The sequence below is a fragment of the Lampris incognitus genome, chromosome 7 (assembly GCF_029633865.1).
Source record: "Lampris incognitus isolate fLamInc1 chromosome 7, fLamInc1.hap2, whole genome shotgun sequence".
Classification (NCBI taxonomy): domain Eukaryota; kingdom Metazoa; phylum Chordata; class Actinopteri; order Lampriformes; family Lampridae; genus Lampris; species Lampris incognitus.
This window is the reverse complement of record NC_079217.1, coordinates 8,508,812-8,530,271: the sequence shown is the minus strand read 5'-3', so window position 1 is coordinate 8,530,271 and position 21,460 is coordinate 8,508,812. Positions and strand designations below refer to the sequence as shown.

At 43.6% G+C, this 21,460-nt stretch overlaps 2 protein-coding genes across 4 annotated transcripts in view; one reads left to right on the top strand and one right to left on the bottom strand.

Annotated features, from left to right (window-relative positions):
* Positions 1-544: 544 nt before the first annotated feature.
* hnrnpul1 (heterogeneous nuclear ribonucleoprotein U-like 1) lies at positions 545-16,848 on the top strand. Of its 2 annotated transcripts, none has more exons than XM_056283027.1 (16): positions 545-616; positions 1,149-1,414; positions 2,112-2,366; positions 2,708-2,927; positions 3,312-3,385; positions 4,886-5,025; positions 6,211-6,310; positions 6,611-6,723; positions 7,489-7,755; positions 8,231-8,353; positions 8,821-8,949; positions 10,456-10,624; positions 11,573-11,839; positions 13,813-13,961; positions 14,252-14,470; positions 16,037-16,848. In XM_056283027.1, exons 2-16 carry the CDS (start codon positions 1,180-1,182, stop codon positions 16,148-16,150), a joined length of 2,574 nt encoding a protein of 857 aa, XP_056139002.1. In that variant the 5' UTR covers positions 545-616; positions 1,149-1,179; the 3' UTR covers positions 16,151-16,848. The 2 variants fall into 2 exon arrangements, with proteins under 2 accessions (XP_056139002.1, XP_056139003.1); XM_056283028.1 differs by lacking the exon at positions 545-616 and adding an exon at positions 644-891.
* Positions 16,849-16,939: 91 nt separating this feature from the next.
* Positions 16,940-21,460, bottom strand: part of rasgrp4 (RAS guanyl releasing protein 4) — a 44,351-nt gene continuing 39,830 nt past the window's right edge. For both annotated transcript variants that reach the window (XM_056283260.1, XM_056283261.1), the window contains 3 exons: positions 20,548-20,679; positions 20,212-20,414; positions 16,940-17,727 (listed from right to left, as the gene is read on the bottom strand). In XM_056283260.1, coding sequence (XP_056139235.1) covers positions 17,617-17,727; positions 20,212-20,414; positions 20,548-20,679 — 446 coding nt within the window. In that variant the 3' untranslated portion in view covers positions 16,940-17,616. The remainder of the gene's footprint in view (positions 17,728-20,211; positions 20,415-20,547; positions 20,680-21,460) is intronic.

The following is a 21,460-nucleotide window of genomic DNA, read 5'->3' as shown; positions in this document are numbered from 1 at the left end:
CTGTAAACTACTAATAAGACACGTTAGCCCCCTAGCTAACGGGTCTGACCCTTTAGCCGAGCGGTTAGTTATGTCGCCTTGTGATGCAGTACACTTCGTATCGAATCCCGCACCGGGCAAGAAAATAACCGGTTACACTGGTGGCAGCGGTGGGACCCGGAAGTGTGCAGATCCTCAGAAGTCTCTTCGTAGCGCGGGAATAACATCACGAGGGCGCGCTTCCGGGGAGGGTGACGACTGTAAACTACTAATAAGACACGTTAGCCCCTAGCTAACGGATCTGACCCTTTGGCCGAGCGGTTAGTGATGTCGCCTTGTGGCGCGGTACACCTCGTATCGAATCCCGCACCGGGCAAGTAAATAACGGGGCCAACATGTCTGATTAGCAGTTTACAGTACGAAATTTTTGTGAAATTCATTAAAAAAAAAAAAGAAAAAAAAAGAAGAAGAAAGAATCTGATTTGAAATGAACCGTAGCTATGACAGGGGTCCCGAAAACAAGGAAGCGGACGACGACGAGGGAGTATCCCCGCCGCCCGCTAGGGGAGCACTTGGCGGGCTCTTGGAATTATTATTTTTTTTTACCCCGGTTGACGCGGGCGACTCGTGTGAGAAGGTAGGCCTCGTTCTTTAGTAAATTCCCATTTCTCTCCGCGCACTTTTACCCGGGGCGCACACGCACTTTGTCGGGCCAAGTGCGTTGCGCGCCACGTCGCAATTCGCGTTGAGCCCCGTCGCGTATCGGGGCGCCGGTGCGCGCGTTCGGCGTCGGCGCGCTCGGCGGCTAAACGCGCGGCTGACGCGCTAGCGGCGCTAGCTACGTAACTCGCGGCAGTACGTTTACCGACGCAGCTGGCCGAGGTTTTAAACTTATAAACCGTCGCCGGCCGGGTAAGTGTGGGGCCTGCGTACAGGGATTCCTTATTGTTTCGGGGAAACAGTGGAAAAAGCACGGGCGGTGCGTTTTAGTCGCTTAACTGGCTGCTAGCTTAGCGCTACAAGCTAAGTAAAACTAGCCAGCGCTAACGTTGCTAAGCCAGACGATTACTACCGTCTCCAGCGCGACGCTTGGTAGTGACGACCCATTTGGGCCCAAATTGCTGCCGTTGACCTTTTTTTAACGTGCACACATTTCTTTGTGTCCACAGTGAATAAATAATCGGCCCAGATCTGCCAAACATGAGTGTTGACGTAAAGAAACTGAAAGTCAATGAGTTGAAAGAGGAGCTTCAGCGCCGCGGCCTGGACACCAGAGGCCTGAAGGCGGACCTGGTGGAGAGGCTGAGAGCTGCGCTGGATGCAGAGGCTGATGCTGGGGGAGACGAGGGTGGACCGGCGGAACACGAGGAAGAGGACTACTCCAACGACTTTCCAGGCGAAGAAGACGCTGGAGAGGACGCTCAAGACCCCCAAGGTTAGTTTTTTTTCACCCCACAATTATCCTCAGACCCTAAAAGTCTGTCATACCTCTGAACTTTTTTTTTTGTCCAGTGTTTTGCCGTTGAACCCTCACCCCAAAGCTCTCAGGGAATTTTATAGCTCGCCTTTGTTAAGTTTCGTGTGTCAGTAACAGTTGTAGTGGTAATTTCTACGCAAGTCTTCCATCCTTCTACAAACCCACTTAAGATTCAAACAGGGGTTTGAAAACACGGTGCCCGTGGGAACACGTTAATTACAATGTCTCCCCATTGAGTTGTATGAACAGTAAACGTGTCTGCATACTTTGTGTTATGCCCATGTAGTTAGTTTTTCTAACAATATCAATGTTTTAATGTTTTGATCTGCCAAGGATCGTTGTTAAGGATGACTTTTATCCTTTGGAAGATCACTGACCAAGAGTGATCTTCTCAATAAACATCCAATGGGCACATAATGCACAGTGTGTGGACTATTTTCTTATTAACGGACGTGTTTTCTTTTGTCGTGTGTGAGCTGTATTCTCAGCCAACGCATATTCAATTTGAATTTTCAAGTTCAGTAATACACACAGTGAGCCCATGTTAAAAACGTTTGAGTGGTATCAAAAACTTGGTTTCACGTTTTTTTTTTTGTTTTTTTTTTTTACCAAAAAAATACCTTTTTTTTCTTTTCTTTTTTTTCTTTTTTTTCAGAAGCAGATGATGAATTTGGTGAAGGAGACGTCCCACAGGACCAAGAAGATGAAGAGGACAGAGATTCAGGTGGATACTTTGAAGCAGAAGAGGCGACAGGCGGGCCTTTTGAGTGTGACACTGAGCCGCCTCTTCACGCAGACCACAAGATGCCAGACTTCACTGAAGATGTTGACGTGAACAAGACTGAGGTGGCGCCTGAGCGTGAGGCCAAACCTAATCTAAAATCAGAGGAGAAGTCTGAGAAAAAAATAGGTATTATTTGAACACTTTTGTACCTTCACTTTCAGCACATCATCAGTGTTTTCATGTAGGAAACTTTTTTGTCATGCAGACAGTGATTGTTAGTGAATCACAAAATTTACAGGGAAATTTAATGTGCCACCCATGTAGGTTATTATAAAAGAGTGGGACTTTTAATGATGCTGGGTTACCTGTCTAAGAGTACTGTACATTAGAAAAACTCATGCCCCAAACAAAGCCTTCTGAGTATTTGTTAGATGGCTGTTGTTAACGTTGCATCTGAATGCCAAAGTTCTACACTCAGTCAAAACTTTGGATGTTGGGCTCACTATGATTCTTCTTCACAATTTTAGAGATAAAAATTGAAGTGAAAACTGAGGAGACTGATGCTACTGAGGGCCAGCAGCAGGATGAGGAGCAGGAGGATAGACCAGCCAATGCATGGGAGAGTGCAGAGGGCCAGCAGATGGAACAAGTCAAGGTGGAAACTGAAAGATCTGGATCACATGGACGCAAGAGACCCTATGACGAGGGCCGAGGTTATGGTTACTATGAACACCGTGAGGACAAGAGGTAACACTGCTTGTAATTGCCTGACTTCTTAGATTTTGGCTTTTTATTCATTTAGCTGGTGCTCTTATCCAGAGTGGGTGACAATGGGTGTTGGATTAGAGATTAAGTTTCTTTATGACCAGCATCACACATGACTTAACAGCAAGGAGTGCAAGATCCAGAACCAATGGAAAAATGGAGGGAAAAGTTTTGTAAGTGCAGATCTCTACTACTGTTTCTGAGACCTTATCTTGGTTATGAGTGATAGATGGGTGTTAGGTAAGAGAAAAGAAGGCAGGGGGGGGGATTGAGGTTTTATTGCGATTCAATTAGAGGTTTTGGGAAACTTTTAAAAGAAAACGGTGTAAGGTTCTGTTCTTGAATATTCCTCTCTGTGCTCTGCAGGTCCCGCACACCACAGCCCCCTGCTGAAGATGAAGAAGAAAACATTGATGATACTCTTATAACAATTGATACATGTAAGTAATTAGTTTTAATGCTGTTCAGCTTCTTCTATAAAATACATATGAATTATTTTTAAGATAGGTCTTTATGCATGCTCATTAATCCAGGTAAGAAAATCAAAAGAAAGTTGAATCAGTTCATCTGGACATGTTTGAGAGAAACATTTCATCACTCATCTAACTTAGACGAGTGATGAAATGTTATACAAGTAGACAAAATATTTTATCAAATAATTGAATGCAATTCACGTATGGTTGTCAGTTTGTATAAGCACATATACAATGAAACATTAATCATGAAAAAATGGTTTAAAGCAGGTGTACTCAAACTTTTGACTTTCACTGTTTATTATACTATAGCCTAATGCAGTGCAAGTCATATTGTAGAATCGGATCAAATTATACAATTTTGCCTGATCACTTCAACAGTCAAAACTAGAATTATGAAGAAAGACGTGTGTGTGTGTGTGTGTCTGTCTGTCTGTCTGTCTGTCTGTCTGTCTGTCTGTCTGTCTGTCTGTCTGTCTGTCTGTCTGCCTGCCTGCCTGCCTGCCTGCCTGTCTCTGTCTGTCTCTTACAGACTGTTGATGCCACATGGAGGGGGAAAAAAACATTTAAAAACTGTGGCTGTTACAGATTCAGCCCCTAGAATTAACTCATTCTTCTTACAAGCACATGATTTGAGACCAATTTGGGCAGAAACCCTTTTCCCTACATTTATTGTAGGACACAACTTGCCATTAGCTGCTGCAGACCATGCCGGACCACTATCTAGGGAGATGTTTGCCGATAGTGAGATAGCCAAAAAGTATGGATGTGCCAGAACCAAGACGGCCTCCATAGTAAAAACACTGGCCAGGAATGATGATGAATGCATTACAAAAGCAATGAAGCGCTCTCTCTTCAGCCTTGCTAGAGATCAGAACACAGATATGGAGGACATAAAAATGTAGGATTTTGATGCTAGTCTTGGGAGGGTAGTTCTGATGTTGCTTCTTAAGATTTGTGAATCGAGAGTCTACTGGAAGAGCAATCTTTGAATTGCTTGATGGTGAACTGAAGAAGAGAGGCATACCATGGTCAAATTTTGTCAGCCTTGCAGCTGACAATGCTGCAGTTATGCAAGGTTTGGGGAAAGGCATAGCAGCTTTTTTAAAGGCACAAAATCCACACATCTGCCTAGTTGGTTTTGCCTGCCACCTGATACACTTAGTTGCAGAGAGGATCTTACAATGCTGTGATTGGAAACATTCCCAAATCCACTGTGAATAGTACACATGGCCATTGAAACTCTAGTTAAAGGTCATGCCTATTTGCATATGACACTGATTTTTGGTTTCGGTCATTATGCAACTGTATTGTTTATAAGGGTGGGGATACCTGCAGTCAGTTGAGACTGAAGAGGTCACTTAGATAGGTGATGAAAGTTTCTCTCAATAAACGTTGTGTCCAGATGAACTCATTCAGCTTTCTTTGACACTTTTAATTAATTATTAATTAATTCCTTTTCTTCAGACAACTGTGATCTGCACTTCAAAGTGTCTCGGGATCGCTACAGCGGGTACCCCCTGACCATACAGGGCTTTGCTTATTTGTGGTCTGGAGCACGGGCAACACATGGAGTCTCCAGTGGACGTGTCTGTTATGAGATAAAGGTACTACACAGCAAAGTGTTGTCCAAATATGTGCCGCTGAGTGTTAGGCGTATGTAGAACTGAATTTAACTACCTTGCACAGAAGCTGATGCACTCTTTGGCACACCTTATGGCAGAGAGGCCAGAACAAATAAGTGAAAGGAACTGGCATGGTGTTTGGTTAGAATGAAAACCTGTACTCAACGTGGCGCTTTATTATCCAACACTGGATGAGAAAGTAAGTGGAATATGTCTCTGAAGATATTTCATTTCGTTTATCTCCTTTCATAGTCCCTTTTTGGGAAACTTGTCTTCCAGCAGCAAGCAGTACAACATAAGAAGAATGCCACACACCCACAATTAGCAGTCATTTAGGGAAAAAAATCTACTAGTACTTTCGGCTGCTCCTGTTAGGGGTTGCCACAGCGGATCATCCGTTTCCATCTCTTCCTGTCCTACATCTTCCTCTGTCACACCAGCCACCTGCATGTCCTCTCTCACCACAACCATAAACCTCCTCTTTGGCGTTCCTCTTTTTCTCTGCCCTGGCAGCTCCATACTTGGCATCCTTCTCCCAATATACCCAGCATCTCTCCTCCACACATGTCCAAACCATCTCAATCTTGTCTCTCTTGCTTTGTCTCCAAACCGTCCAACCTGAGCGGTCCCTCTAATATACTTGTTCCTAATCTTGTCCTTCTTCGTCACGCCCAATGAAAATCTTAGCATCTTCAACTCTGCCAGCTCCACCTCCTGTCTTTTCATCAGTGCCACTGTCTCTAAACCATATAACATAGCTGGTCTCGCAACCATCTTGTAAACCTTCCCTTTAACTCTTGCTGGTACCCTTCTGTCAACATGGAAGTGGGAGAGTGACATGCAACACCACACAAGTGCAAATGCATGCAAAGATGGCACAGTGGCCTGTTTAGGATTGTTTAGAGTCATTACCCATGGGTGAAAGGAACATAACACTGCTGGAGATATCAAAGCGTAACAGATCTAGTTTAACATCTTATCACCACAATACGTGATGTTTTTGATTTGTAATGTACAGACCGCTGATGAAATCAGAGTCTTTGTTTTTCTGTTGCTTTTCCAACATGGTGATCTGTCCTTGTAACAAGCTTTTACCACTATATGACAATGCTTAAAAAAAAGAAAAGGTTTTGAACCCATCTCCCCCCCCCCCCAAAAAAAAAAAAGATCAATGAGGATATCCCTGTCAAGCATCTGCCCAGCAGTGAGCCAGACCCCCATGTGGTCAGAATTGGATGGTCCCTGAACACCTGCAGCACACAGCTTGGTAAGCGAAAGATAGAGATATTCAGACTGATAACTGATGTCAGACGTTTCAGGGTGTCTCCTGCAGAGGTTTTTTTTTATGATAATAATGATGATGATAAAAGTGGATAACCGTTAAAATAAGAAGAAACAAATGGGTAAAAGTCTAGAAGTTTGACCCTTGGGAAAAGATGGACTGAATAATAAACGTAAATGCAAGATACGAACAAAAAAATGCATAAAAGAATTATAGAAAGGCCATAGGTGTGTTTTGATAAAGTATCCAACAGAAGGGATGAGATTTGGTTCTGCTGTTCTTCAGGTGAGGAGCCTTTCTCCTATGGGTATGGAGGAACGGGAAAGAAGTCATGTGACTGCAAGTTTGCTGATTACGGAGAGAAGTTTGGTGAAAATGACGTCATTGGCTGCTACATCGTAAGTGGTTGTAGTTGGTAACACCAAGGCATCTGTGGTTCCCTGAGGTCTCATCATTTGAGTTAGGTCCTCAAAAGCCATTAAAGATGTTTGAATACAGCCTTAAAATGTTATAGGCCTTGGAAATGTTAAGGTTACTTGGTCCAGTTTTCCTTGATAAGTGAAATAACGGACATATGCTTTGAAAACTACCGGATTCTATCCCGTGTACCGCAACTATTAATGTTACATTTTACATACTGAAAATTGCTGAACATTAGTACGTTTCTGATTATAAATATTAAGAGTTGGCATCTGGGTGGCATGGCGGTCTATTCCGTTGCCTACCAGCACAGGGATCGCCGGCTCGAATCCCCGTGCTACCTCCAGCTTGGTCAGGCGTCCCTACAGACACAATTGGCCATGTCTGCGGGTGGGAAGCCGGATGTGGGTATGTGTCCTGGTCACTGCACTAGCGCCTCCTCTGGTCGGTCAGGGCGCCGGTTCGAGGTGGGGGGAATAGCGTGATCCTCCCACGCGTTACATCCCCCTGGCGAAACTCCTCACTGTCAGGTGAAAAGAAGTGGCTGGCGACTCCACATGTATCGGAGGAGGCATGTGGTAGTCTGCAGTCCTCCCTGGATTGGCAGAGGAGGTGGAGCAGCGACCAGGATGGCTTGGGAGAGGGGGGTAATTGGCCAAGTACAATTGGAAGAAAAAAGGGGGGGGAGTAAAACCTCAAAGTAACATTTTTCCCCTTTCACCTCTAACACTTAACAATTCTAGGACTTTGACAGCGGCAATGAGGTGGAGATGGCTTTCTCCAAGAATGGAGTCTGGTTGGATGTTGGTTTCCGTGTTTCCCGGGAGGCCCTGGCGGGCCGTGCTCTGTTCCCTCACGTCTTGGTGAAGAATTGTGCAGTTGAGTTCAACTTTGGCCAGAAGGAGGAGCCTTACTTCCCAACACCAAATGGCTACACCTTCATTCATGAAGTCAGGTTGGAGGACAAGACCAGAGGGACTGTGGGACCCACCAGCAAATCTGAGTGTGAGGTAGGGGCTGCACTGTAGTGATAAAACATCTTATGGGAATTGTGTTGTTTCAGTTATTTGTGTTGAATTTAATTTCTATGTAATTTGTTTCTTAGAACATACAAAAGAATAAGGGTTGCTTATATAAATATATATAAGCATTTAAAGATTGTATTGAAGAATTGTGTTTTGTGTACAGTGAATTAGACTAGAAAATTCTTGAAAAAAATAAGAAAGAAGAGGCTTTCTCATACACCTCCTTCTCTGGTAATTGTAAGCAACCATTAGCATTGAGTTCAGGGTTCAGAGTCCCCTTAAACAGCAAAATATCCCGGTCCTCAGAATGGCCTAGAAGGGGTATAAGTTGTAAGGGAAAAAAATAAAAGGTAGCACTGAAGTTATAAATTATATATTTTCATGAATTTTAGATAATCTAATGAATAAAGAGATAGACTAAGTTAGCCTGATGAGTCCTGGACCTGGTGACCCATTTCAGATCTTGATGATGGTTGGCCTGCCGGCTTGTGGGAAGACCACCTGGGCCGCAAAGCATGCTGAGACAAACCCTGATAAGAAGTACAACATCTTGGGCACCAACGCAATCATGGACAAGATGAAGGTCAGGACTTGCAAACCGTCGCTGAGGGCAGCCGTTGTTTGCCAGCAAATTTCTTGAGGGGTCAAGGCAGCTGCATTCTGGTTTTAGAATGGTTTATCTGATGGTTGGCAGGTTGTCTGTGATATGAAATGTTAATTGTAATTGTGACGTTATGTTGTGTGTGTTTCTTAGCTTTTGACATTCATTTTTAAGCAAAATAAGGAAAACAAATATGAAAATCTTTTTTCCTCTTAAACTGTTAATTCTTATTGTCGCCAGTGTACCACACCAGCGTTCATGGACCACATTGGAAAAGATTGTCTGACTTGAACATGTTATCTTTCGTAGTTTTCTTTTCCCATTTTCCCCTAGCTGTTTTTTCTCTGTTACATCTCTTGAAGTAAAAACAAACCAAAAAATAATAATTTTACACTTACCTACAACAACATGTTATTTTACCGTGTTTGTTGTGACCATCCACCCTGCAGGTGATGGGTCTCCGCCGGCAGAGGAACTATGCTGGGCGCTGGGACGTTCTGATCCAGCAGGCCACCCAGTGTCTGAACCGGCTGATCGAGATCGCCGCCCGCAAGAGACGCAACTACATCCTGGACCAGGTACTGCCTCCCACCCCGACCTCGACCCTGACTCCCCCACCACCACCCTACCCCCCACAACCCTGCTCCGATACACACCACCGTCAGTCTATGTGCCCTGATAATCGCTCTCTCTAATGGACTATTCATTTATCTTTCAGGGGGGCTCTATGTATGATAGAGTAGAAGAAGCATTGATCAGCCTCTTTTCACTTGCTTGTCATGTATTGTGAAGGAAACAGGAATTGATTAATGGCTTTCATAAGTAACAGATCCTTCATGTTGTCATCCCTCAGTATATTTTGCACTTTCTATTTTTTCACGTCATGATATACAGTATTGTTTTTGTCTTGTGAATTTCAACAATGTACAAGTAGACCATGACTATGTAAAGATGTTGAGAAACAAGTAAGCTCTGCCTGGTGAGTAAGAAAAACACCTTCTGTTGCTATGGTAATTTAACAAGAAAGAGATGATAGCTTTTTTTATTTTTATTTTTTTAACTTGGAAAAAAATCTATAATTGATAGTTAGATACATGGAACTATTGAGTGTTTTTAAAATGAATTGACGCTGAAGGTAAGTGACATCTAACCTTTCAGCTTTTCAGAACCTTATGCTCAGCAAATGTTGAAAGATAAAGGTAGGTGGGTCAAATGGTGGATCCTGGGCCCTTCCTTGGAAACTGTGAGTACCCGCAGGTGGGTTATATCTGTGTGTTGTTGTCTTTACCTGGACTAGAGCTCGTATGAAGATGAAATAAGTCGAGGTAAGTGTGTGTGTGTGTGGGGGGGGGGGCTGTCAAGAACAGTCAGCGTAGCCTTGGTCACCTTTTTTTATGCTCTTTCTTTTCCCTTAGCTACATTTTTATAGCTCAAAGGGTAGGTGGTATTTGTGTCAGATGTGTACCGCAGTTTGGAAGAAACACTTACTGCTAATTGTCCAGGGAAGTGCTATTAACTGCAACGATTTGTAGACTTCTAATGTTCTAAATGATGGATTTGGTAAGATTTGCACGGTTGAGAATTGAGGATAGTGAGATACTCGGCCCATTTTAGGATGATGACACCACCAGGGTGGTTTTGACCATGACACATAGAAACACAATGAGTTTGACTGAGACGCTAAGGTGAAAACTCGAGCGGCAAGCAGAGGTATAGCTGAATCAAAGCAACAAGCGCACATATCATGTACTTTTATCATTCACACAACGTCATTTGCTTTTCAAAGATCGACAGCCACCCTGACAGAAGAGTAGAAAAGTCAGTCTAGATACTTCATGAGCCCCCCCTCAGTAAGTGATGTCGAGACAAAACCGCAGAGGAGGTGGACACACGGCCCCGCAGGTGAGTCTGTGGAGTGATGAGAGGCCATTAAGTAACTTGAGTAAAAACGTAGACTGACGAAACCAAGCCAAACCTCTCTCACTTCATTATTACAGGGTTCCAGCTTCCTCCCAGTGGAAAGCCAAAACAACAAGTAAACAATAACAAACAAGCTTCTACCTCTTTCTTGTCACCATTGCTAGACAAATGTATATGGATCAGCCCAGAGACGAAAAATGCGTCCTTTTGAAGGTTTTCAACGCAAGGCTATTGTAATTTGTCCCACGGACGAGGATTTAAAAGAACGAACATTAAAGCAAACTGATCAGCAGGGGAAGGATGTGCCCGATCATGCTGTTTTAGAAATGAAAGGTAGGAACGCTGTGGATAACAACCAACAAAAACACCAGATCTACTTTTTTACTTTTTCTGTTTTTTTGTTTGTTTTTTTTTTGTTTGTTTTTTTTGTTTGTTTGTTTTTGTCTCAATCAAACTTGGAAGATGCCCCTACCCCCCTGTACCCCTACCCCCACCCCACCCCAACATCATAGCCTCTGACCAGATTTCAGAACTGAACATTGTTTAAACAGTCCACCTGATTTGATTTCTTCTCTTTTTGCCCCCTTATCTACCACCCGTCATACAACTTTTTCCTCAATGCACTGCAAACTGAGACTTTGCTGTATGTGTAGAGGCCATGTGATAGCTTATCAATATTGCGCCATTTTGGCTTCCCAGAAAAGGATGTTTCCACACTTGTGCTCGGCAGATTTACTAGCAGTCACACGTTGTAAAGTGCTGACGTTAGCGGATGCTCCTTTGTGGCAAGGTTACGTCTGTGCAGCCCTTGGTTTGCAGTGCTGTTCCCCACCTCTGCCCCAAACCTCCTAGTTGTCCTTTTTGTGACACCCCCCCCCCCACACACACACACACCCCGACCATCCTGCACCGAAGTTTCCCTCCCTCTCTTGTTTGCTTCAACAAACGTTTCCTCCACGTTACTCCTGGAGGTGACGTTTGTTCCCTGTCCTGCCAAACACCTTGCCATCTGCTTTCATCTACCTGCTCTTAGTTTCTTTCTCTATCTTTTCACTACTGCCTCTGTGTGGTAATAATCGTGTGTTGTTTTTTTTTCTGTCCTCTGGTGGTGATGCTACTCCGGTCTTCACTACAACCCTACCCCCCCCCCATCCCCCTCTCTTCCTCCCCCACTCTCTCTTTCTCTCGCTCTCACCCCATCCTGCTGGATTGGATTTTCCTTTCCTCTTCCTTTGGTCACCTCTGTCACTGGTCCTCCCCCCTCCCTCTCCTCTCCCCAAGCCAACTTCACTCTGCCCGTGGCTGGCGACTTCCTCGATGGGGTGACGTTCATAGAGTTGGACCGTGACGAGGCCGACAAGTTGGTGAAGCAGTACAATGAGGAGGGCCGCAAGGCCGGCCCGCCCCCTGACAAGCGCTTTGACAACAGGATGGGCAGCTTCCGCGGTCGTGGAAGCGTTGGAGGATACCAGCGCTATGACAGTCGCGAGGGGTCACGCGGCAGCTACCAGAGCCGCGGTGGCAACGGAGGCAATGGATACAGGGGAGGTGAGGAGGCGGTGGCCCTCTGTGTTTGGGGACTTAAATGACAAGCTCAGATAGGGATGGGTATCGTTAAGATTTTAAAGGTACTACTACTCTTACCGATACCGCCAATCCGGTACTTTAAACGATACACTTTTCGGGTTGTTTTGTTTTGTTTGGTTTTTTTAGCAAAAAAAAAAAAAACAGAACAAATTAAGTACAGAATTAACATTGCTTTATTTTCACATGTCAGGATAGAGCATTACTTTTAATCATTCATCCATGTTTTTGTAATTTAGTTGACTCTGTGTGGGCTCTAGACTGCTGGCATACATAACATACCTGAGGTGGATGGTGCAGCGAGAGATTAACTACAAGCTAGGCAGTAGAAAACTGCATTTGTCCGCCTGTATTTGATGCACATTCACTAGATGTTTCGAAAGATTGCTTGTGTTTCTGCCCTTACATGCAAAGGACTTGTCGCACCTGTGGCAGCAAGCATTGTCAGCAACGACTCTAGTGAAGTATAAACGGACTGTAGACCGTTTAGTTCTCTCCCCGCCATTATCACCAAGAGTAGGCTCTGTGTGTGTGTGTGTGTGTGTGTGTACACACACGTGTACGTACATCTGAGAGAGGGGAAAGAGAGCAGGTCCCGCCTCTCGGCTCGCACATACGACAGGCTCCGAGAGACCTCTTCTGGATTGGAAATAGCAAAAATGCATTGTAGACAAGTGTCTTAATCTTACTGCAAATTAGAAACGGAGTTGCTGAGATAAAATGTGCAAGATAACATTTATGTAGCCTAAGTAAATAGGAAATTTATTTTCTTAATTGCTCCAATACCGCTAGTAGAACCATTAACACTGGAGCGTATCAAAACTACGGTCTTTAATAGTTTACCACTGGTGCCCGTTTAATACTGGGTTTCAGTACCCATCCCTAAACTCAGACTACACCTACTTTTCTGATCAGAGTCATTGAAAGTCTTTGTCCTGAGGCAGTGCACTACACGTTTTCACAGTGACGTCCTCTCATGTCATCTTTCACGTTAGGGCACAGGGTTTGTCAGGGATGAAGAGGGAGAGATGGAGACATGCCAGTCAAAATCAAATTAACAACACTGATATATATTCTCATAGATGCGAAGATGTCTTGAGGATCATTGGGCCTCATTCATCAACCATTCGTACATACAAATTTGTTCTTACACACCCATGGAATTTTTTTAGCCATGAAGTTTGTCTGTTTGTCTCAGGGACCAGTGCAGAACCTGGGTAATCCCTGAATTTACACACCAGTTGGCTAACACTGATGTTGTTACACGCCTGGGAGATTGCTCATTGCAAAAGGTAGACAACAGATGTTAGGGGGAAGGAATTACAAATAACCATCATGCTTTGCTTGTGAATGTCAGTCTCGAAACCTAAAAAAAATTCTGTGGGTGTGTAAGAACAAATTTGTACGTATGAATGAGGCCCGTTGTCTTTGGTTTAATTGAAAGTAGGTCTTGTATTGACGGCACAGTTGCGATTGATTAGCTAACATTTCATAATATTTATGTAATATCTTGGTTAGACGGCTGTTGACATTGTAAAATAGGTGCTTTCGCAGCAGTTCAACAGAGCTAAAGTTAGCTCGTCTGAATCATTTTTAGCTGATCATCAACCCAGAAAAACTGAAGAGCAAGATGCGCTCTCTTTTCAACATAGGTCAGCACATCTTGGAAGCTGTCACACTAGAAGATCTGTGCCAAAAAAAATGACATGCTAGACATCCTGAACCAGGCTCATTGGTTGTCTTTCACCATGTCACAGTATGAACTGGTGTTTTCTACATTCATAACCCAACACAACGCTCTCCCTTTTTCTGTGATGGCACATTTGTGTCAAGAAGAGAGGACTGATTTTGTGAAGTCTGAGCTCAGCACAATAGTTGTATGCTTTTAACAAATGTGAGTAATGATAATGAAAATGTTTTGTTTTGTTTTTTGTCAGGCTACAATCGTGGCAGTTACAACCAGAACCGCTGGGGCAGCAGTTACCGCGACGGAGGCTCCAATGGACGGGGTGGCTACAACCGCAACCAACAATCTGGAGGAAGCTACAACCGCCCGGTCCCTTACAACAAAGGAGGATACAGTCAGGTACCTTTTTAAAGGGTTATACTTGATTCTGTTCAACCGCTCATCATGTTGGTAGGGCAACCAGCTGGTGCAACAACCCTTTGCCCACTACAGTTGGAAAAGATATGGTTGCTCAAAGGTCCTTACTGCTGGGTATGGCCAAAAAGGGCCATTGTCCCCAGCCCACTCTGATTAAGAAGGGACTTGACTATACTATATCACAGTCCTTTTTTCCAAATGACCTGTCCAGTTATCGCTTTTGTCTCTTTTTCAGAATAAATTGATTAGATCATTTTTTGTTTTACCTTTAGGGCTACAACCAGAACTACAACCAAGGGTATAGCCAGAGTAACTACAACCAGGGTTACTACGGCAGCTACAGTCAGTACCCAAGCTACGGACAGAGCTACAGCCAGACGCCTGCCACCGGACAGACGTATAGCCAGCACCAACAACAACAACCACCACCGCAGCAGCAGCCGCAGCAGCCACAGCAGCCGCAACAGAACTACAACCAGCAGTACCAGCAGGTTGGTGACCGCCCAGGGTCTCAGGGTTCATCTTTAGCTAACCTGGTCAATCAGTCTGTGTTACAAACCATCATATTGCCTGATTTTCAGACTTGCATAGCAGTTAAGTATAAACATGGGCTTTTCTAGAACAATGGTTCTCAACCCAGTACTCAGGGGCCCCCTGTACTGCTGGTTTTCTCTTCCTCCAGGCAGTTGGTTACACTCACCTGGTGTGATTAGATGGGGAATACCTTACACAACACGTAAACTAGGGTTTGGCTGATGGCTGACAGTCATCGACCACTGAGTCCTCTACCGTCGTAACATCATGATTTAAAAGACCCTCCAGTCCACACCAACACCGGGGCACACCCTGCCATATACACACACCACCACACAATAATCAGCTGTTTTGCAAGGGCCAGTTGTACGTGACGGCAATGTTGCATATTCGACAGGATGGTGTATACACAAACAGTCGTGAAGATTTCTCATCTGTCCATCTTTTGTGTGGATTACATTAGCACAAATCCTGCACACCACTTCAAAAGTATGTCTTGGTTGTCCTCTTCCATTAGGCCAAAACCCAAAGTACTGCCAGGTGGGTGAAGTGGCATCTGTTTTAGCAACCAAGTTTGTCACCACTATAATGCATCGTGCCAAAGTCACTGATCAGTATACACTCACATCCGCTGGGCCTACTTTTTTTTATTTTTTTTATTCACTGGTATATTCTGCAGTTTCATTACTATGACTAGTTTTTAAATATTTTTATAATCGGATGGTCTGCTTAACGAGGGGGCTGAAGGATAAGCTACAGGGTGGAAAAGTACGGAAAAAACACGTGAATTGGTGAGGATGGGCAGTGTGAATGGACTCAAAAAATAGAACTAGTAATTAATGCCCAACATACATACATACAAAAAGTATAAAAGTATATAAAAAAAATTATAGTACCTTTTTAGGAGTAGCTGCCCCCCCCCCAACAACAATATCATCATCCATCGCAATGTTTCCTTGTTGATATCGTCATATGCTAATGTGGTAACGTGAACCTAATTAAATAACTGGTAGAATAGAAAGCCAGCAGTACTGGGGGTCAACCCAGTGCCTGAGGACTGGGTTGAGAACCACTGTTCTAGAAGATGACACTTTGACCATGTTATTCCCTAATAATTAAAAAAAAAAAAAAAGCAGGGGGAGGATGGGTCATTTTGTTCCAGTGACATCAGATGCTCTGTTAAGGTGAAGGTCATATGCGGAATTCAGCTAACATCGTTACTCAGGTTAACATACACATATGAGGTGCATGTATGTTATATGACCTGTGGCAAAGAGGAAGGAAATTTAAAATTATACAGTATTCAGGGTTGTACTTGACAGGACAGACATGATTTTGTCTGTTGATGGGCACAGTGCCATGGTAACTGCACTGTCAAGATGTGGCAGTTCCAAAATAAATAAAATAGATTTGCCTTCATGTAAAGCACATTGCAATAGAATTTGACAAACAAAAGTTGAGTTAATTGACAGATTGACTATGCATGTAATGGTTGTTCATTTTGTTTTCTCATTCCTCTCCAGTACGCTCAGCAGTGGCAGCAGTACTACCAGAACCAGAGCCAGTGGAACCAGTATTACAGCCAGTACGGCAACTACTCTGGGCAGGGCGGCCAAGGCTCCTCGGGCTCCCAGTAACTTGGTTCTGCTTGCAGACCTCCGCTCGTCCCGCGCCCCAACAAGGCTGACCCCCGTGATTTAATTTGTACAGTCACAGATTTACTCACCTACCTTAATTGTTTGTCTGGTTTATACATTTTAAGGGAGACGTCGGTCGAAAGAGCAGCCCCCACATGTTCTTTTATACATATTAAGAATAAAAGAATAATTCAAGATTTTTTTTAATTATTATTATTTTGTCTGGGATGCGCAAGAGGGTCAAACATTGATTGGGTAAAACAAATATGACATTGTCAGTCATTGAATTTGCTTGTTTGGTAAGCTTAGCTGAGAACAAACTGCATGCTTTTTCCGCTCAGACCCTTTACCCATATTCTACCCTTTATTTTTAGTTACCCCTTTTGTTTTTGTTTTTTTTTCTTCTTTTTTTTTTAGTTTACCCCAAATGGAATTTGACATTAAAGGTTTTTTTAATAGACAATGATAATTGTAGTATTGAATCTTCCGGCGATTTTGATTAGGCAGAATATTTTGCCACTCGTGTTGACTAATTGTGTAAACCTTTTTTTTAAGTCTTTGTGATTTGTTTTTTGTGAGTCCTGTAGCTCATTTCCATTAAGTCTGATCTTTTTGTTATGATAATTACATTCTAACTAAGATCCAGTTATCCAAGCTGTCTTTGTGTCTTTATACAATAAATCCAGTTGTATACTCCTGTAGAAACTGGCAAGGTGTTTTTCCTCTTGCACCTCAGAATGACACACGCACACAGGGACCGGACGAGCCGATCATTCCAACAGGCTTTTCTTCGATTTGTTTTAATCAGGAACACGACTGGCATGATCAAAAGGACAAAAAACAACAGAGGGCTTGAGACAAAAATTGGCAGTTTGGATCAGAAGTGCAGTTCTATCAGTGTAATCCCATCGAAACATGAAACTGGTCATACTCGGGGATGGCAGAGACACGTTTCAGCCACGACGAGCTGCTAATGGAGATCTAACTCGCTCAAACTATTTTAACGAGGCTAGTGGATGACCAGCCAGCAGAAAGGGCAAATTCCCCCTAGCAGACTGAAAGCTGTTAGCATCTGGCTGGTGGTGTGGTTGTCATGGTACCATCCTGCCTTGCTGTGCCGTGAGAACCCTTTCCCACCACCGCAGTGTCCCAAAGTTACTACAGATGACCATTTTCAAAAAAGGCAGGCCAACCATTCACGTTAAACGTAGCACCAGAGAATAGTCACCTGTCAGAGGTTTTCATAAACTGACATAGCTGATGTGATTTTTTTTTGTCTTTTTACAACAGTACTCGGAACATATAAGTCCATTAATCACAACTGGCCTGTGTTCTCATGAAATGCCAGCAAGTTGTATTAGTTCAACGCTAAAAAAAAGACAGGACGTCTCCGAGATGTGTTGTCTGGATGTACCTAGGTCCGTCCATACAGGGAAGTGTGCAAGGATGAATTAAAACGGGGCAGCTCAGTCCGGCTCCCTGCTCTTGTCTTTGTATAGATGCAGTTCCTCCATCTTCTCCTGTAGGAAGGATACGGGCATGGAGGAGCCGCGGGCTCGTCGGGGCGGAGTCTTGACCTGCAAGATGGCAGACACGGCACACTGTTTACATCCAGAGACCATTCACTCAAAAGACCTAAACTCTTAACACACTTTCACTGACTTTGGAACTTTCTGGAGAGCTCTTATGGAGCAACAAGCCTGCAAACTGGTTTTTAAACCCCAAGTGTAGTGGTCACAGATTTTCCACGCATCCCGGAAAACCTATTATCAGTCACGGAAAGCACCTGGAAAATGATCCAGTTGATTCAGTGTCCTATAAATATTACAGAGGTCTCAGGAATATTGTAAAGTTAGGCTATAAAATTGATTTTTACCCACTTTAGTGTCATTTTTAGCTGAGATTGAATATTTTTTATCCATATCGTCAGCTGCTGAGCATCAGTGTTAAGGCAACATTTTAAGTGAACAGCTTAAAATCAAAAAGTCCATTGAGAGACTGTTGAGACTTCCTCTAGTAGTTAACCTGTTTAATCCCACCAGTCACAATTGGGACCGCGTGTTTTTATTTCTGGAAGTGATGTTAAAAAGTAAGGAAAACAGAAGTTATTAAAAAACTCTAAAAGTGTTGTTGTTGGCTTTGGGCAAGAAATTCAACTTTTAAATTAAAGAACATCGTCTTGATTGAAATTTATCAAATGACCAGTCATGTGACTAGTGTGAACGGTCATATGACCGGATCAGTTTACATCCTGCTTGCACCTCTAGAAAAAGCTGTCTTTCTCAGACTTCTACAAAAGGAAGAGTGCGACCCGGGATGACCCCCAAGGTTGGACTACCCCGGGGCTCGAACCCAGAACCTTCTTCAAAAGGAAGTAAGTAAAACACCTTAATTAACAGATAGAACTATCATATTTTTTACTTAAAGGCTCCACTACTGATATATTTGAGAACTATACTCCTGCATATATAGTTTGCTCGTAAGAGGTGTAAATTTGTTCATTTGTAATTGACCGGTGGTATAACAGTGTGTCAATTGAAAACAGGTTTTGGCTGTTAATCTTAGTTATCTTTTTTTTTTCTTACACAGTGTAAAACTATCACACGTGTTGGACCTCCTAGACCTACGTAACACCCCACGCCGACCAAGCGGAAGTTCCTCCAGGGTGTAACTTTGTACATGACAACCTTTTCACCTCACTAATGCCCCTTTTCCACTACATGGTACCGGCTCAACTCGACTCGCCTCGTTTCGCTTTCCATTACTGGAAAGTACCGGCATTTTGGTAACCGTTACCACTTCTCTGGTACCACCTTTGTCGAGGTTCCAAAAAAACTGGAGCGGGGTACTGTTACAGTAATGGAAAACGACAAGAAGTGAGTCGAGCCGGTACCGTGTAGTGGAAAAGGGGCATTGGCCTCCTTGATGAAAGGACAAAACGAGGTTATGGATGTCTTGGCACTCTGAGACCACCACCAATGTGTAGCATCCACCTGGGTGATGCACGGCAGCCATTTTGTGCCAGAATGTTCACAACACATCCGCTTGAGGTGGAGAGGGAGGAATCATTGTGCCAGTTACATGGGGGGGATGATTAGGTGGCCAGATGTGGAGAGCCAGGTTGGGAATTTTGCCAGGACACCGGGGAACCCCCTACTCTTTGCAGTAAGTGCCATGGGCTCTTTAATGACCCCAGTGAGTCAGGACCTTGGTTTCACGTCGTTATAGTATAGTTCCAAGCACTCCAGTAACCGTGTGTGGGGCACTGAATCGTAGTTTTTCTTGACATCAATTCAGTGCTCCGGTTGGTCTGTCTGGTCTTAAGAGTCTTGGGTAACAACTCTATCAACCAGTGGCTTATGCTTTGATCCACTGGTGTTGTTCCCAATCCCTTTCTGTGTTTCGCTCATGTATTAACTCATATGCCCATTCAGCTTAGCTGCTATGATGCCTGACGGGATCGCCCATGTTGTGGAGAGGCAGGTTATTGGCCGGTAGTTTGAAGGTGTTGTACCCTTGTGGGGATCCTTCATGATCAGTACTGTTCTCCTGTGTTAGCCAGTCAGGGTGAGACCCTGATGTTAGCAGCTGGTTCATCTGTGTCACCAAGCATTTATGAAGTGCCGTTAGCTTCTTCAGCCAGTAGATGTGAATATTGTCAGCCCTCTCTCCCATGGAGGGTGTATATATGTATATATATATATATATATTTCCCCCCCCCCGGGAACCATCAATGGTGTAGATAAAAGTGCTCAACAAATGATATATGAAAAAATAAAACTCTATATAGTTAACTTGCCACTTGCCAGTTATTCATTACCAACAGACAAAATGCCATTAATCCCATCATGCCTATAAATAATGTTATTGTGGTGTACAGGTCTGTTTGAGTTGTGAACTGCCCTTTAGTGACTATCACTAAAACTTGCCAGGGCAGCTAACGTTTTCTTAAGTGTTTAAAAAAAACAGAAAACCATTTTGTTTCCTTTCAAAATAAAAGCACTGCTCTGTATGGACTCCAGCTCTGCATACAGAGATGGAGACTCCCCCCCGTGACTTACCTTTACTTCAGGTGAGCTGTTATAGACAGAGTTTAGGTGGTTTCCCCTCTTGTCCCTTTTGTCAGGTGTCCACACTCCAGGGTCCGTCTGGGTGGAGCGGTCGGACAGCGGGGGGTCAACGGCGTTGTTTTTTTCATCAGGAGGGGTTTTGATGTGGTCTGCTTCATTGCTGTGTGGGAAAACAAAAGCCTCCTCTTCTGAGCCTATCAGGGAGGATTTCAGTTTAGTGAACGGCAGGGCAATGAAAACGTCAGCATGCAGGTGTGTGTGTGTGTGTGTGTGTGTGTGTGTGTGTGTGTGTGTGTGTGTGTGTGCATTCAAAAGACGATAACCTACTCCAGCTGTTGCCCTTGGTTCTGCAGTCCGGAGCGGGAGTACACGGGCAGGAGCCCCCCGACATCTTGTGTTTCTTCAAGCACTCCATCCCCACCAGATCCCGACACTGTCTGTGACAGTTCAGCCCGCAGTCTGACGGAGGGAAGGAAGGAAGGAAGGTTGGAAAGAGGAGGGTAACAGAGACGGAGAGTCTTATGCTAAACAGCATGACCGTTAACCCTCGTTAACAAGGACATCGTTAACTCGTGTTCTGTTCACTCATGAATGGATGTACTGTTGGCCAGTCACATTCACCCAGGCCACCTTTGGCTTTATGCTCAATACAATGTGAAAATCTATTTTAAAGTGCCCAACCTTATCTTCATCTCTTAAGGTAAACAGGTTTTATTTGAAACGGGTCGTTTTGACCCGAGCAGAACGCAAGAGCTAGGAGATTTTACCCCACAGACCGAAATGACCATTTCAATCTGTGGGGTAAAATTGTGGAACAATTTGAGCATGGAACTCAAACAAAGGACATACATCACGCCGTTCAAGAAGAAGAACAAAGGTCTCATTATCGAGAGGTATAGGGACGATAAAGAGATGTTAACTGTTAAAAGTTTTACTTATCTCCAAACATTCCTAATTACATTTCTTCATTTCCCTTTATATGACACTGAGTGGTATCTGGGTTGTATATATATATATATATATATATATATATATATAGTGGTGGTTGAAAGTTTGTGAACCCTTTAGAATTTTCTATATGTCTGCATAAATAGGACCTAAAACATCCTCAGATTTTCACACAAGTCCTAAAAGTAGATGAAGAGAATCCAATTAAACAAATGAGACAAAAATATTATACTTGGTCATTTATTTATTGAGGAAAATGATCCAATATTACAGATCTGTGAGTGGCAAAAGT

Excerpts from the sequence above, each read along its gene's own strand:
- hnrnpul1 (XM_056283027.1), top strand. The coding sequence starts at position 1,180 with ATGAGTGTTGACGTAAAGAAACTGAAAGTCAATGAGTTGAAAGAGGAG. Across the intron at positions 3,386-4,885 it reads TCTTATAACAATTGATACAT|ACAACTGTGATCTGCACTTC; the intron begins GTAAGTAATTAG and ends CCTTTTCTTCAG. Across the intron at positions 10,625-11,572 it reads TGCTGTTTTAGAAATGAAAG|CCAACTTCACTCTGCCCGTG; the intron begins GTAGGAACGCTG and ends CCTCTCCCCAAG.